This window comes from Podarcis gaigeae, assembly GCF_964106915.1.
Source record: "Podarcis gaigeae genome assembly, chromosome: 3".
NCBI lineage: Eukaryota > Metazoa > Chordata > Lepidosauria > Squamata > Lacertidae > Podarcis > Podarcis gaigeae.
Window position 1 is genome coordinate 34,760,929 of NC_139680.1, and position 15,708 is coordinate 34,776,636.

The following is a 15,708-nucleotide window of genomic DNA, read 5'->3' on the forward strand; positions in this document are numbered from 1 at the left end:
TGAGATGTGGAGCTTTTGGTGGACAAGGGGTGTTTATGAGTGTCCTTTCCTTCCTTCTACAAATAACCTTTCTATTGGTCTGTACCCTGCAGCCTTCTCAGATGTCAGCAATTCCTGAAGACCCTATGACACACTTTGCTGGGCTTTCAACAGAAGCTTCTAGCAGCTGTTAATTGTGGTTGTTTTAAGTGTAGCCATTTTTGCTTTTAAAGAAACCAGTGCAGAAATACTTTTTGGGAGGAAAGGGGAACAGGAGTTAAAAAGAAGAATTTCCTTTAAGAACAAAAGCTGCGAGGGCACCAATTTCAGGCACTTGGTAGCTAGACTTCATGCACTTTGATTAAAGCCCTGTGGAAAGATGTCATGAGATAACTCTTCCCATGGGGCTTTTTCACATCAGGAAGTGTGGGCAGCTGCTTCCACCCAACACTCACAGACAAAGGCCCTTACTTGGAAGTAAGAGAGAGATCTTTACTTGATCAAGTAAGGCTCAGCAGTGGACGTAGTACTTAGGAGTCCAAATCCTGAAGTTCAGGAGCCCCAATCCTGGAGTTCAGGAGCATGGCAAGAAGTTCAGAACTTGACAGAAGCAATAAAGACGTCCCAACAAATTCCCCACCCCTCCTGCCAAGCTTTTGCCTTGTGGGAATATCATATTTGGAAGCATATACTCCTGTTGGGATGGGTGGGTCTCTTTCCATCTGTGAAGGTTGCACCAAGACTGCACTCTCCTGCTTAGACTCCTGTTCAGTAACTGCCACCTAGCTTCCTCCCATGACTGATCAAAGCCCTCCACAACCTCTGCTGAAGCTTCCAGGTCTGCAGGAAGATTGGAGGAGAAATCCACTATCCCTGCTGCCCTTTCCAAAGTGACTGAAGTTGGAGTGGAAAGAGGAGATCCTCCTCCAGCTTAGGTTCTCCCAGTTCAGCTACTCCTGATTCTTCTAGTCCATTCTAGACTACTACAGCTGGAGCAAAGGCCTGGAAGCCCTTCTATTCCACCGAATCTGGATTGCGATCTGGATCAGGTTTCCTGCACTGGCAATTTTAGAAAAAACTTGTGCTCATAGGCAACGTAGACTGCATTTGAAAATTCTCTTTTGTTTTGAAAATCTAAATGTCTCCTCCCTGCTCCCCAAATGTAACACCATTAATCTGGGAAACAACACAGACATAAAGCAGTTCTGCTAGTACTACAGAAGGAATCAGCATCTGTTCCTTAATGAATTAAGTTACAAGGTCTGCAGAAAATTTAATGCCTCTTTTGGAACAAATGAGAATGGAAAATCAAATAAGTCAGGCTCCCTAAAGAAAAGTCACAAACATTAACCGGAGATAATTACACAGGGACACATTTCTGATGAGTAACAAAAAAGCCAAGGTGGAAGAACTTGTGCAGATGACTGTCATTTCCGGGATGAGTCACACTGCTTCAGGATTCCTGAGTCCTACCATCCTCCCTCATATAACTAGCTACTTTCTGAGACGGAATGCAGTGAAACCACTTGGGCCAGTATGAATATTTATCATGCATTTTTATACCACTCTTCAGTGATATTCCCAGGGAAGTTTACCAAAAAAAGAATATAAGCAATTAAAATGTAAATACGGGGGGGGGGGGGGCACACAGTAAACTAAAAGCCACAGCAATAACAAAATAACAGAGAAAAGGGAGCACTTCTTAAATTCATTATTAGAAGCCGTCATGGAGAAAATAAACTTGATTTTACCTGGTTGCATTGTTTGCATCCGGTCAAACCTACAACCTGGTCAAGCTACTGTGTTCAGACCACAAGTGCAGGAAGACACACAGTAGGATAGCAGCAATGCAGTGTTCATTATTGCCTATGGTTTGTCCTGGTTCTGTTTACTAGTAGGCTGCCTTGCCCTGTGTGCCACCAGCCCCAGTTACAACCAGCCACTACTGATATGTTTCACTTTGCTAATGGCATCTCAAAAAGAGTCTAGGAACAACTGTTTGTTTTCAAGATCTAAATGTTGAACTTGTGGTATGCTACAACCCGCATGGCATCAGGAATATGATGAATTAAAACAGCTAATTAGTTCGCATTATGCTCTGGTGACATGGTCGACTCACTGACATGCTTACTGAACATCCAAAGCAATAGGAAAAGTTCAAAAGAATACAGAGCTCTGACTGCAGGTAGTAAATAGAGTATGAATGTAAATCCCCAGTGACCTATCAAATTACTGAATGGTTTCATATAGCAGAAAGCACTACGATATCCCTACAAACAATTATAACAAAAGGTTTTCTAGCACAAATGTGCTACATATTGAGTCAATTAATGCTTTAAACAGGAAACTGAAACAATCCATTAAGCCAGGATCCTGTTTCCTATTGTGGCTAACCATGCGGCTCAAAGAAGCTCAAAAGAAGGACTTGAAATCAGCAGTCCTCATCCACTGCTAGCCAGCAGCAACTGGTATTCAGTGACACATTCTGGTCACAACCACACCTTACACTGAAAGCAAATGGCTTCCCCTCCCAAAGAATCATGGGAGCTCAGCCTTAAGGGTGCTCAGTGAGGGGTGAACTAGGATTCTTTGGTCGTGAACTTTAAATGCATTGTGTGGATGTGACCCTTATGCTGAAGGCAGCTACTGTGAAAGGACCTGGAACATGCAGTTTGTTCCCTTTAGGCACCATCACTGCACATCAGTCCTTTGAGTCTTAATGCTTTTCCTGCACTTTGTAGTGAATGGAGGGAAAACACTGCAGCCTTTCTCTCCCTGAGGCACTGGCTCTAATAATATGGAGCCCCCTGATAACCAGACTACTGAAACCTTTGTACCCTTGCCACCTCCTTGGTGTTGAGAACCCAGGGAGTACTTCTTTTGTAAAAAGCTTTGGTATTTTATGGGTTCGTGTGTGCAAATGGCCTCTGCTTTAATGAGAAGACTTACGTTAATGTCAATTTCACATCTTGAACTGGTCCACCCCGCTTCACAGTTGCACCGATACCCATCAATGAGGTCAATGCATCTGAAAAAGAACATCCAGGTCACTTGCCACACTTGCACAACACAGCACCATTCACATTAATCCATTGTGTTCATACACAAATCTCAGGCTAATCCTGTACGTACTCCACTCAACGTAGTAGAAACTGTCCCTGTAACTGTATTGTGTCATGACCAAAGACCCTTTGATGCAGCATCTGTTTTGCATGCAGAAGATCCTTGGTTCAATCCCTGGTATCTGCAGGTAGGGCTGAAACCCTGGAGTGCCATTGCCAGTCCTTGCAGAAAATACTGAGTTGGCTAGACAAATAGTCCAACTTGGAAAAAAGAAGCTTCTTGTGTTCTTTGTTCCTAAGTATTTTAAACCTCCACACATATGCTTGCGCTCCAAAGAAGAATCCTCTTTCAACCTGCTCGCATGCAAAGGCTGAAGAACTCCTTGCAAGTATATTAAAGTCTAATTAATGCACAGTTATTGAAAATTACTTTATGTTATTGCACTCGAATGAAAGAAGAAATGAGATAATGTACCCACTATATTGCATTAGCTTAAACTGGCAACATCTGTCATCCTTTAACTGTGGCTGTACTTTTACTTTATGGAACAGCATAATTAGAAGTATCTTCAGCAACCTTCCCTGACATTAAATCTTAAATGTTGCTAGTTCTTCTTCCCCTTCCCCTTCTTTTCTTATGGGTAATAATAGTAAAAGATGAAAATAGCCACCTTCCATGAAGACAAGGCGCTGACAAACATTCATCAGCATTTGTTTCACAGTTTATTCCAATAAAACCACTTCGGCAGTAGCACTTATAGTAGCTGATGCCATCGACGCAGCTTCCATTGTTGAGACAAGGTGTTGAAACGCATTCATCTATATCCACTTCGCACTGGTTGCCTGGGGCGGGGGACACACATAAAGACAACAGTACAATCAAAACACTATGTACTTAAAAATATATCCATTTATTTATTTATATATGGTGGGGGCAGACATTGTATGCATTTAAGCCTGCAGCTCTAGCCTAGATGTATATAATTAAGCTACAGCAGCATAGCAGAGTTTCTTAAGTGCAAAAATACCATGGAAGCAACACTAGAATATGAGAAGGCTGCAGTGATGCAAACTACTCATATTCTAATGTTCCCCCTGTAGCAATTTAAGACACCTAACTTCTAGAGATAATTTCTAGAGCAGTGTGGGATCCAGACACTGGGAAGCCATAGTACACTAATCTGGGAATATATGAATTGGGCCCTGTTGTCACCATGGAGTTCATCCTCACTGGTCTTTTCAGCATCCCTGCAAGTGCTTTAACTCCAGTATTAACTCCCACATTTCCTGGGCAGCTTGCTAAGCAATGACTTAAGCACACAGAAAAAGACGATTTTAGTTTGCATGATGTGTATCCTTTGCTCACATGCCACATTCACTTTGCATAATGACAGGAGAACCCCAAACATGCAGATACTTTTCTCATCCTCTAGCTTAACTCATAACATCCAAAAGCACACCCTGAATTTGGACCATGTAGTAGAGCCTGGCTGAAGCAAAACACCATCCTTATAGCACTACCACTGCTGACAGCACTCATGAATTGAATCCTGCCCCATGATTCCACAACAGATGCCAGTAAACTAGATGTGCAGAATCAGTATGATTCCAAAGATCTCCATGTATTTTACTGAGTTGCAGGTAAGCAGATTTCTTCCTTCCCGGTATTATTCACTGGGAAAATTCTTCAAGTTATCTCATTAACACATTGCTAAATCATATCAGACAACATGTAAATAAACCCAGTGTTGTTGATTTTATACATATTTCTGTATGTATGGACACAATGCACTTCATATAGCATCCCACACAACAGAGGGGGGAAAAACACCTTATGTATGATGTACAGTAAGCCTATAACTTAGGTGGGTGTTACATGCCAGGGACTGCACCTAAAGCAAAAATTGTGCATAGTCAAAACCCATTGGGTTCAATGGTGGGTGGGACTACCAAATCATTTCCCCTGGAACTCTGCCCACTTTCCACCCCTTTATATTTATTTATTGATTTACCACACATGTAAAGCTGAATGTGCACAAGTTAACTGGGCATAAATTGTGGGCTTAGTGTATAGAAAACATATCTGTATGCTCTCTTGTGTGCCAAACTAGCTACTTTCTCCCCGCAGGCCAGCAATAGGAAGATATTCTACATATATAAATCAAATTCCAGTAGGAGGCTTTCTTGATCTGTTGTTGTAAAGAAGAGGTGATAAAATGTTGTTAGGATACAGACAAAGAAGTCGAGCTCCACAATACTCTCCCTTTGAGCATCTGCTTCACCTGCATAAACTCCAAATACTTTCTTTTGAAGTCATTCACTTCTGTACATCAGAGGGTTTAAAATCCTTCTATAGTGTCAAGCTTGCAGGGGATGGGACTTCAAAAGAACAGTTACTCTATCTCTCTGGTCTTTGGCTATCTCACTGCATATACGCTCCAAACCTAAGGCAAACAATTTTCCTCCTACTTCTCATGCTTTGATGAGGTCATAATGGCACTCTCTTCCCATATATATATTCTTTTTAATTGGACTTTCATTTTGTCACACTTGCATATATATCTCATAATTTATAATTAGTTGCAGTGCTAATATTAATTAGGAATTGTTTTAGGAATTGTGTACATGATCTCTCACATGCTGCAACTTTCTCTCTCTGCAATTCAACAAGTGCAGCCCTTACAAAAAACACTAAATGAATTGGAATAAACTGCCATGATTAAGGAAATCATGAATATATCTGATTAGATCTATCATGGGGAAAAAAAATCAAGTTCCCTTACTATAGAGTCTTGCAGAGACACAATTTCTTCCTTTCACATTAGCCCAGCTAATGGAGCATCTCGTGTAAAAGGTGGAGGTCTGTGTATTGAGAATTGGGGGTGGTGAGTTCAAATCTACTAATTTACTCTTGTTAAGGATAATTTTTTGTAGTATCATTAATCATCATCATGCTCAGTGCTGGGCTTGCACTATCCTGCTATTTTAAATTAAAGCCTGAAAATTTTTTTAGCAAAAAAAATGTGAGCTCACAACTGACCTTTTAGTTGCCACTACACAATATGAATTGCACTTGATTGGAAGACTGAAGGAGTCAAGTCACAGATTAGTTACAATACCACCACTTAAATGGCAGGTTTGTTAGATATTTTTTTAAAAAAATGCATTCTTGGACCAAAGCTCACAATTGGAAAAGGAATTATTACAGAATAAGGATAAACTTTTGTCTAAAATGTATAACTTTTTATTAGAATGGGAAACAAAATATCAGCTAGTTAAAGATCTAAACCAATGGGAGAAACTCTGGGAAAATGACCTAAAATTTACTGTGTGTTATTCACTGAAAGAGAGCTATTTGAAAATGATTCATAGATGGTATTTAACTCTGAGTAGGTTGGCAAATATGTATCAAGTAGAATCAGACTTGTGTTGGAAATGTAAAGAAATTAAGGGAACTTTTTTTCATATGTGGTGAGCATGTAAAAAGGTAGAAGAATATTGGAAAATGATTTATAACGAAATGGGGGGGGGGGGAGTTGAAAATTACTTTCCCAAAAACTTGGGTAGCATTACTATTCACAGCTTAATTTTTACATGGAATAACTAGCCTCTGAAACATCTTGCCTTAATACAAGTTTTTGACATCCTGGATGGGAGTCACTTCTAAACTTTATGTTCCTAATTGTGGGGTGTGTACACATTTATACATATATCAAGATACAGTCAATATATCATATATTAATATGATTATTTGGAAATGACAAATAATTTGCAAATGAAGTGTGTATCTGAAGAAGTGTGCATGCACACGAAAGCTCATACCAAGAACTGACTTAGTTGGTCTTTAAGATGCTACTGGAAGGAATTTTTTTTGTTTTGCAAATGAAAGGAAGACCAAAACAGAAAATATGCAGAGTTAGGTTGCTAAATTCTTATCAACCCCAGTGGGATTTGCATTTAACATGGAGGTAAGTGAATTGTTGCCCATACCAATTATAATCCTGAAACACAACAATTCATTTAAATTGGAGGGAGGAAGGTTATTCAGGCAGCAGCAGTGCTTTGCTGAAGCTCTTCAGCCTCCCAGCTAACAGCTGATGTGTGGGAAAGCTGCGCCTCAGCTGAGCAAGCTCCCAGCTGCTCCTGTTCTCGTGAGCAGAAGAGATGGGTGGGTGGGTTGGAGCTTGTTAAGCTGCTCAGCTGAGGCATGGAAGCCCCTCTTTGCCTCAGCTGAGCACTCTCAGCAATTGGCCTGGGAGATACATCCTCAGTATGAGGGCCACAGCACAATGGCGGTGTCACCTGTTGGTATATTGCGAGTGAAACTGCCATTGTTCCTTACTCCCCCTGTCACCAGCAGACAACCGTATGCCCCTCAGTGAAGCAGTATGAAGAAGCCGCCCACCCGTGCCTCAGCTGCACAGGCAGGGGGCACATGCAGACTGCCTCTTCCTCCTGGGAGAAAGGAGTAGCCGGCCTACTTCCTGCCTGCCCATGTGGCAGCCGTGCGAACAGAGCCTGACACAAGCTGCCTCTGACTCGTGAGGAGACCCCCACCCAAGCCCAAAGATATCCTCTTTGGGCTCTGGGTGGGTCTTCTGAGGGAGGAGCATCCCAGCACTTTTGGGTCTAGAAAAGAGCACTGGTCATACCTTACTTAAGAAATAAAACTGTCTCTGTTGGGGTGGGGCAGCAGTCACAAATCTGACACAAACTATTGTTATACTTTCATAGCTCGGCTGCCTTTTTGCTTCATTCTTCTCAGGCAATCAAGCTCCAGGCCATACATCCGGTTTGCTTGTGAGCAGGCAATATTCCACCTAAACAGGTTGGCAACTGTATAGTCAGCCAGGTACACAATGTTTACACATTGGGAATGGGAGCTGAAAGTCAGCCCTGGCACAAAACAAACAAACATAATCAGGAAAGCATTTTTTTTTTCTACCGCGTTTACAAGCTTCATTGGAGGAATTCGCTGGCATAGCCCTAGTCATTTGTAAGGAGCAACAGGAAAGCCATACTATTCAAATAAATAAATGCTTTGACCACCTGTGATGGCATGGGCTGAATCTGTACCTTTGAGGGAGAAGAGAGGAAAACAAAGCAATCAATTCCTTCACTTTGTTATCACCACTACCACCAAGTGGATTCCTCCCTTAGCTGCCTCAACCAGTGCTTTTTCTCTAGAAAAATAGGTGCTAGTACTCACCATGAAGTTGTTACAGTAAGTGCCACACAAAAGCACTGTTCCTAAAGCTTTGGACTTTAAATTGTCTCAATCTGCTGTCTATAGTAGGTATATTGGTATGACCCTTAGGCATGGAGTGAATGTCAAGACCTCAGTCCAATTCCAATGCCACCCTGCCAAAAAACAACAAAAAACAAACCCTAACTAACAAACTAGGCTTTTACTCAAAGTTTTAGTAAGGCAACAAGGAAAGATTAGAGTAGGTCTTGTAAAACTCTCTGCAAAGTTGAGAAAGCACCTAACCCAACCAACAGTGGAAACACTTTTCTCACTGGATCAGGGAGCTTTCTGCAGTTACGCAGAGCCAAGTTAAGTTTCTTGGTGTACGCTTACGGTGAATTGCAGAAGGCATTCCAGCTTCTGAAATCCCTTCCAGCATTTTGTCCTGACGGCGGTATTGCCCAGGGGCACTGCATTACTGTTGATGTGTGTTGCAAACAGGCTCTCCAACATCTCTATCCCTTGTGAGGTGCGATTGCCAAGAGATACCTTTTGGTGTACACACAGGTAGTACTGCCATCATCTGTGTTTTAATACCTTAGTTTGAAGACATGAAAACTCATACTATATATTAAAGAGGAAAGAGAGAGAGAGAGACCTACACCAGCCTCCTACTAGCTCAGCTGCACTGGGCAGAACTGTCATCAGCATGGGTGAGATTGTCCAAGTCAAGGCTTGTTACTACTAGCCCTTGCAAATGAGCTGTTGCTATTTTAAATCCATCCAGTTTGGCAGCACCCCTTGCCCTCCTCTCTGTGCTTCCAATGACACTAGTACATATGAACATAGGAAGCTGTTCTTATACTGAGTCGTACCATTGGTCCATCTAGCTCAGTATTGTCAACACTGGTTGGTTGTGGTTCTCCAGGTTTCAGAAATGGGAGGAGGGGTCACTGCAGACCTACCAGTACCCATAACCATGCATGCAAAGAGGCCACACTCTTTGGCCATTTAAGGTGCCAGAGCCTCACTTCCAGCACCCTTGGCTGGCTGGCTGATAGCAAGAGCTGAGAATATGACTGGGATGTCAGGAATAAGCTCCCCATCCTGGTATAAATCACACCACATTTGATGAAAGCACAGCCGCTTACATGCTTTCAAAGCACAGACAGAGTAAGACACAGCAGCAGCGCTGCAACTATTTTGGTTCAGAGCTGCCTTTGGTCTTTCAATTCCCTCACTTGTAAGGTCCTTATTCTTCAATGTCTGGAAGAAACCTCCTAGGGGAGTTTTGGAAGCCACAATCAATACTGTCACTAAGTTGTCACAATGCCTGAAGTAAATTTGTATTTGAGGGAGAGCAGCCAGCTTTAAGAAAAGCGGGGGGGACCTGAAGTGGTGTTGATGGGAAGGGAAAAACACTCTGACAATATAGTTAAAGATCCTGATCTAACACATTTGGCCTCTGGTCATTTGAGAAACTCTGAATTTACAGAGTTGCTATTAATCCTGAACTCTGAAGTACCTAGACTAACAAGAATTGCCTTCTATTCAATCTAGCACATCAGAAAACTAAAATCACTTACGTGGGGTAACATGCCAGGCTTTGTGAAATGTGCATCGATAGCAGCTAGGCTCTCACTGATGTTGTGAGAGTAAATGAAAGAAAAATATAGGGACTTTAAGCACTGCAGAATGGAGCAGCCTGCCTTCCCATGAAGAAAAGGCTATCCAAAAAGGATATTCACTATACATGCAGATCCTGCTTACCAAACACAGTGTGTTCCCAGGAGATTGTTCATTAGGCAAGCATTCACATAATGAGCTGACAATTTGTATTACTTCCTATGGGAACATTTCCAATTCATGATCCCACCCCCTGTCATGATTTCTTCCTAAAATGGCTGCAGCAAACCAGCAAAATCGAGACAAAGGAAAAAAACTGATTTGTCTGATCTCCCCTGCTCTCTGGTTTGTCCAGTCTTTCTCACACCTCCCTCTCTCCATGGTTTCTGTCCAAAAATGGTGGCCACTGACCAGCAAAGCAGAAACAAGTACGAAAGTGAGGAAACTCCAGCGGTTCAGATATCAGAATCAGCCATATTTGTACTGTAGTTTTGATACAATTCCTTATTTTTGGATAAGGGAATTTTCGGATAGCAGGACCTGCCCATACATTATTTCTATGATCAAATCACTCTATGGTATTAAGAAATGTCCACACTTTACATTCAACAAGTGTATAATCTATGCACCTGTTTACACAAATAGTTGAGCTATACACATGTACAGTAATTCACATATAATGGTAAATAAGTGCAGTCTGTGTACCTAGGCATCAAATAACCGAGCTGTACGAATGAACAAGTATACACTCTTTCACAGAAACACTTATGCATGTGTAGAGAGAGCTTGCACCTGTGTTCAAAATGTGAACAAGCCTACATATAGTTCACATGTTACATTCAACAGGTGTGCCGTCTGTAAACCGTCTTTTGCACAAACACTTGCACATGTGTAGAAGCAGATTGTGCCTCTGTTCCATGCATTGTGTGAAAGAGCCTATAGTTAAATCATGCACAACATGCACAGCAGGACCTTGTCAGCAAAAGTGCCACCAGAAGGGGCTGGTGAGGTAATGCAGGTGGGCTCCATTGTTCTCCTGGCTTCCTAACACAGCAAGTTGCTGCTGCTTACCGAGAAGGTGAGGGGGAAGTGTAGGGAGCTCAGCGTGCTGCATAGTGGCAGGAGCATCAAATCAGCTCTGCCACCAAGCTCTCCCTCTTATGTCATCTGTTCCATTTGTACATTTATTTTCCCAAAAATGACAAAATATTGCTGCAAATAAATTTGCAATAAACTTGTACATAACGTAGTAATGTGCACTGAAAAATTATGAAAACATTCTAATGAACCATCTTAATTCCTACAGATCAATAATAATCATAAAATACTTTCTGCTCTTCATGGGTATAAGAAACTTAAGGAGGGAAAGTTACTATATTAATTGTGCAATTACTTAAAATTTATAGACGGGTCTTATAAGAACAAAGTTGGCTTTATTTTATTGCATTATACTACAACCACACCTCCTGCAAGTCTCCGAGTAGACACCACCTTATTGCAAACCCTGCAAAGAAAACAAACATGTTTTCCCCCCTTTCACTGTTTCAGGGCTTCAAACTGAGTTAAGTAGTAGCATCAACTGATTACAACGCCATTAGGTCCACTATGTTCATTAAAGTTAAAGCTGGAAGAAATAGCGCAAGCATCAGGGTGGGTGATTGGGATGGAGAGGAAAATGCTCCAAGAGGCATTTAATTGGAATTCTTTCATTCCACAGAAACTTCTGCAAGAAACAGCAAACATTTAGCATCAAAGTGAGCTGGCAAATGAGAGAGGACAGAAAATCACCTCAGTGCAGCAAGGACAACAAAGAAAAGCTAGAAAATGAATGAAAGACAGCCCTTTAAATCAATAATCAGAAAGAATGCAATATTACTGGGTGGCATGCATATGTATTTCTTTATACTATATATCCCACCCCCTAGCCAAAGATTTTCACGGCTGAGTACAAATCCAACTACAGTTCAGTGGTGGGGGATGGGGTGGGCAATAAATATTTTTAAAGCACAAGCTGCAGTCATTACAAAGTGAGGCTATCATTAAACACTAATAACCAGGTTTTAACCTGGTGCCCAAATGGAAGCAGGGTCGCTTAACAATCACTCTTCTCAGGGAACTCTGGGGATTGTAGCTTAGTGAGGGGAATGGGGATGTCTTCTAACAACTCTCAGCACCCTTAACGAACCACAGTTCACAGGATTCTTTGGGGGAAACCATGTCTATTATAGTGCTATAATAGTGCTTTAAATGTATTATGGGGCTGAGGTCTTGAGTCTTTCAAGGTGCCACAAGGCACTTTGTTCTTTTTGCTGCAACAGACTAATCCCCCAGGAAACAGTTAAACAATAGTTAATAGAAGTCGTGCCTGAAGGGAGCTGTCTTGCTGTGTTCATTTTATCAGCCAAGCCTCAAAAATGTCCTCAAGACAAGAGAATTACCATACAAATGAGCTTGTTGTGTGCTTGGACCTTGCTAGCCATGTGTATTTGCCTATAAAACACAGCGAGGGTGCTTATGGACTGGCATACTGTATGATCAGACAGCTGCTTCCTTCTCCCTGGCACTCCATGAGATCCATAGAGAATTCTGACGGGAAAGGGGCATCATCAGAGCAAGGAAAACTCCATCCTCTGAAGGGCTGGCAAAAGGGGATTTGTCAATAACTGGGTTGTAATCAGTTAATTGCTGGAAGAAATATCAACAACCTCAGATATGCAGATGACACAACCTTGATGACAGAAAGTGAGGATGAATTAAAGAACCTTTTAATAAGGGTGAAAGAGGAGAGCGCAAAATATGGTCTGAAGCTCAACATCAAAAAAACCGAAGATCGTGACCACTGGTCCCATCACCGCCTGGCAAATAGAAGGGGAAGAAATGGAAGCAGTGAGAGATTTTACTTTTTGGGGCTCCATGATCACTGCAGATGGTGACAGCAGTCACGAAATTAAAAGACGCCTGCTCCTTGGGAGAAAGGCGATGGCAAACCTAGACAGCATCTTAAAAAGCAGAGACATCACCTTGCCAACAAAGGTCCGTATAGTAAAAGCCATGGTTTTTCCAGTAGTGATGTATGGAAGTGAGAGCTGGACCATCAAGAAGGCTGATCGCCGAAGAATTGATGCTTTTGAATTATGGTGCTGGAGGAGACTCTTGAGAGTCCCATGGACTGCAAGAAGATCAAACCTATCCATTCTTAAGGAAATCAGCCCTGAGTGCTCACTGGAAGGACTGATCATGAGGTTGAGGCTCCAATACTTTGGCCACCTCATGAGAAGAGAAGACTCCCTGGAAAAGACCCTGATGTTGGGAAAGATGGAGGGCACAAGGAGAAGGGGATGACAGAGGACGAGATGGTTGGACAGTGTTCTCAGAGCTACCAACAGGAGTTTGACCAAACTGCGGGAGGCAGTGGAAGACATGAGTGCCTGGCGTGCTCTGGTCCATGGGGTCACGAAGAGTCGGACACGACTAAACAACTAAACAAAAACAAAATCAGTTAATTCTTTGCATCATGCACTTAACCTTAAGCAGCAACCAGAATGTTGATCTCGTTTAGGTGTACACAAATTGTGATTCACCAAGCCAAACATGATAAAATTTCTAGTTTTTGCTCTCTGTGAAAAACAAAGGGGTGGTCAATCCCCACTTCCTGACTGAAGGGGAGCACTGAGCTCAATACCAGCTGCAGGTGTGGAAGGCCCTCGGACAACACTCTCTCTTTCCTTCACGGATTCTGTGACCTGTCCTCACTGCCATTATCACCAGCTGCTCCTTTTCCCAGTTCTTCAGTGCAACAGCCTGATTGTTTGTGATGCAGAGCCGATAAGCAATTGGGCAGCTGCATCTAGCACTTCTCCTTATCACCACCACCATTTTCTGGGAGAAAGTGAGAGGGTGAATAAGATGGTTTCAACCAAGAGGAGATGAAATGGGTCCAGGGAACTTGTATATGTCCCCCCCCCCCTCCTGGACCCTCTGTAGGTGCCAGACCGTTCAGATCCTTGTAAGTTTCATGAGTCCAAATTTGTGCCAGACTGTCCTAATTTAAATTCATTCATACCAACCAATCCAACTCATCTGATGCTTAAAAGTGGTCATATTTACAGGCACAAAGACTCCACGACACCCCAAAGGGTTGGGCCTAGTTGCTTGCGCAGCCTCTTCTAGGTGTCTGTTCCCTCCCTCTTAACGGGGAGGGTAGATTTCCCTTTAAAACTAGTGTACCTTTTATTCCAGCTCCAGCACTCCATTGCCATGTGCCTCACTATATTAGTGGCAGCAAGTTTTTAACTTCCTTTCTCATATACGTGTTGAATAAAACCCGGCTGATAAGGTTGTTGAACCTAATATGCTATTGATTTCATCTTTGAAAGATTTATTACAGGTTAATGGCCAACTCTAAAGGCTTTGAATTTGTATTTTGGGGTCATTTACAAATTTATTGCAAGGAATTATTTTAGCTTAGTGATATTAAATCAAATTAAATGGTTGCTGTATGGAGGGGTGAAATTTGAAGTGCGAGGTCAGCTTGGAGGTAAATATATTTGCCCTGTTTTTACACAGCATAATACTTCACAGGTCACAACTTTGCCTTGCAGCAACAAGATGAAAAAGTGACTAACTTTGCTAGAAATGGGGACAAAAAGTCTAGAAATATTTGCATTCAACAGAGTTCGGTTCACGTAGGGTGATAATTTTTTAAACATTGATTTAAGTTAAATGTCAAATACTGCCTATGGAGTATCTTAGGGCTAGATTTGTCCTTTAATCTGAAAAGTGGTGGTATGAACAATGTGATCCTTATCACTTCAAGAAACTTTTTGATGTATTCTCTTGCAAACTTTTATTTCCAGCACCCATGGTGTGCAGCATTAAAATAAAAGAGGATATCTCTAATATGTCAAGATTATCTAGATATTTGTATTTGGTGGGTAAGAACTATTAGTCAAGTTCTTTGGTTGTCCCTCACCTCTTTTTACACAAGGCTGAGTGGAATCTACGAAAAGGCACAACCCAGACAAAGATCAGCAAACTCCCACAGATGTGCTCAGAACTCTTCCACTGTAAATGTTCCACTGAAATTCACCAGGACTTACAAAGTAAGAAGGTACTGAATTATGGTTGGATTATATTTGCACCTGTGCTTAAAATATCAGGAGAGTGAGGTTATCCCACAGACTGCAAAATAGACTTTTGTGCATTTGTTACACGAGATTTTACATGCCAGATTTATGCAAACACCAACAAAGAAATTACTTCTCTGTGTGAAATGTCATCTTGTACAAAGTGGCATTTGTTAGTATTATCATAAAGTCTGCACAATTAAAGGCTCACAAGGATGACGATAAGCATACTTCCCAAAGCCGTTTTTTTGTTTGTTTGTTGATTCAACAGACAAGAGCTCAGTAATCTCTCTCAGCATATTCTCAAAAACAATATACTGGTCTGTCATATAACTGCTAAGCCTCACATCTGAAATTCTTCACCGGTGACTCAATATCCCCTTGGACATATGGCAACATAGGTGTTGGGCTTTTAATATCACCATGTCTTGGGTGATAATGGAGCATAGAGGTTCAGTTCATCAATCACTCTGTAGCCTCCGTAAAATTGCATTACGAGTGTATGCAGGCTGTCAGGAAGTTTGTGACCTGGCAAGGTTTGTATGGAGCTACTGACAGTAAAAAACTTAAACAACACAACCCACCTTGATAGACATTGCCTAGAGCTTCAGTCAGAGGTGCCACATTGAGGGGACCCAGCGTGTGGCATGTGTGATGTCACACAAATGACATTGTGTTGTCCGGAGAAGGCGGAGCGCTCTGGAGGAGCCAGCTGCACATGCAACAC

General features: G+C 41.9%; 1 protein-coding gene across 1 annotated transcript in view; it reads right to left on the reverse strand.

The window, feature by feature from the left end:
* EYS (eyes shut homolog) overlaps nucleotides 1-15,708 on the reverse strand; it is a 491,695-nt gene that overhangs the window by 345,550 nt on the left and 130,437 nt on the right. Inside the window, exons 14-15 of the mRNA XM_083729676.1 lie at nucleotides 3,713-3,884; nucleotides 2,929-3,007 (exon numbers count right to left, since the gene is read on the reverse strand). Coding sequence (XP_083585802.1) covers nucleotides 2,929-3,007; nucleotides 3,713-3,884 — 251 coding nt within the window. The remainder of the gene's footprint in view (nucleotides 1-2,928; nucleotides 3,008-3,712; nucleotides 3,885-15,708) is intronic.